This window comes from Liolophura sinensis, chromosome 1 (assembly GCF_032854445.1).
Source record: "Liolophura sinensis isolate JHLJ2023 chromosome 1, CUHK_Ljap_v2, whole genome shotgun sequence".
Classification (NCBI taxonomy): Eukaryota; Metazoa; Mollusca; class Polyplacophora; order Chitonida; family Chitonidae; genus Liolophura; species Liolophura sinensis.
This window is the reverse complement of record NC_088295.1, coordinates 13,095,542-13,096,853: the sequence shown is the minus strand read 5'-3', so window position 1 is coordinate 13,096,853 and position 1,312 is coordinate 13,095,542. Positions and strand designations below refer to the sequence as shown.

At 48.5% G+C, this 1,312-nt stretch overlaps 1 protein-coding gene across 1 annotated transcript; it reads left to right on the top strand.

Annotated features, from left to right (window-relative positions):
• Window positions 1-231: 231 nt before the first annotated feature.
• Window positions 232-1,002, top strand: LOC135464561 (neurogenin-1-like). The gene has a single exon (XM_064742026.1). It carries the CDS (start codon window positions 232-234, stop codon window positions 1,000-1,002), a length of 771 nt encoding a protein of 256 aa, XP_064598096.1.
• Window positions 1,003-1,312: the final 310 nt, after the last annotated feature.

Below are 1,312 nucleotides of genomic sequence, written 5' to 3'. Positions count from 1 at the left end.
GGACAGGACTATTGTTGGCTGAGGGGCTGCCAATGCCTCCCCCCACCTCCACCCCCGAAGGCGGTGCTAGGGCGTGCATGTATAAATAGCGGCGAGGTGAGAATGTCACCAGAGTAGCTCGTTGCAGTCACAGTGCGAACATCAGAACTTCGACCCCCAGTGATGGATATTTTACCACACCTCACCTGCGACTCCTCTTACCCCTTAACTGACAGTCCGCACAGCAGCATCATGTCACCTGAGATCTTCCTTGAGAGTTTGTCCGACTCTTCGACTGCAGAAGTTCATAATTCACAAAGCCAGAAGACAAGTTTGTCGGAGTTGGTCTCTGAGTCGCCCGTGTCCTCCCCTAATATGGCCATGTCAACGAACACTTCCTCCTCATCATCAGCAGCCGAACCAACCAAGAAGAAACGCTACAGCAAATCCAGGGCAAAGCAAAAGAACCCGGAGCTGGTGAAGAAACTGAAGAAAACCCGCCGTTTGAAAGCCAATGACCGGGAGCGAAGCCGCATGCACAGTTTGAATTCAGCCCTGGAAACGTTGCGTGAAGTTCTACCGTCATACCCAGAAGACACCAAACTGACGAAGATCGAAACACTTAGGTGTGCCAATAACTACATCTGGGCCTTGTCAGAAATGCTCAAACTTGTGGACAGTTTACCGACCAACACACCATCTCCGGAAGCACCCAGAGTACCAACTCTTCCCAACTCGAATATTCCGACATTTTCTCCTCTGGAAGGCCAGTCTCCAGTATCTGTTTCGGGGTACCAGCCCGCACACTTACCAGACCCAGTCAGTTCCCGGATAGAGACATTTCAACCAGACAATGTGGGGTCTCCGTACCAGACCTGCTATAGCCCTCAGTTCCCAGCCACGCATTACCCTCCCCATTCTAACCCTCAGTATGACTGGAAATCGTACGGTATGGGAATACCGAGCAGTCCTACGGAAATGTCCGACACATCAGAGGGATATGTGTACGAGTATTATGTATAGACTATTCTCCACCCACCGGCGAATGTGTGATTTCTTGACCAGTGACCTCTAATATATCCGAGATAATGAACCGTGCCTTTCTCCATCAGGAAAAAAGACTTTCCTGGACTCCAAAGTACGTATTGGTTACAAACGCTCATGTGTGCTGCGTTAAGTTTGTACAAGTGGAAACAGTAAACGACAGAGATTCTCAGGTACACGCAGATGTCCTGAACAATTCAGATTTTACATTATCTCCTAAACTTGTTGGTTGATTTCTGTAACTTTGACTTTGTAAGATTGTGTACATATCTTTTGTGTATGTCATACC

Coding starts and splice junctions, on each gene's coding strand:
- LOC135464561 (XM_064742026.1), top strand. CDS start 232: ATGTCACCTGAGATCTTCCTTGAGAGTTTGTCCGACTCTTCGACTGCA.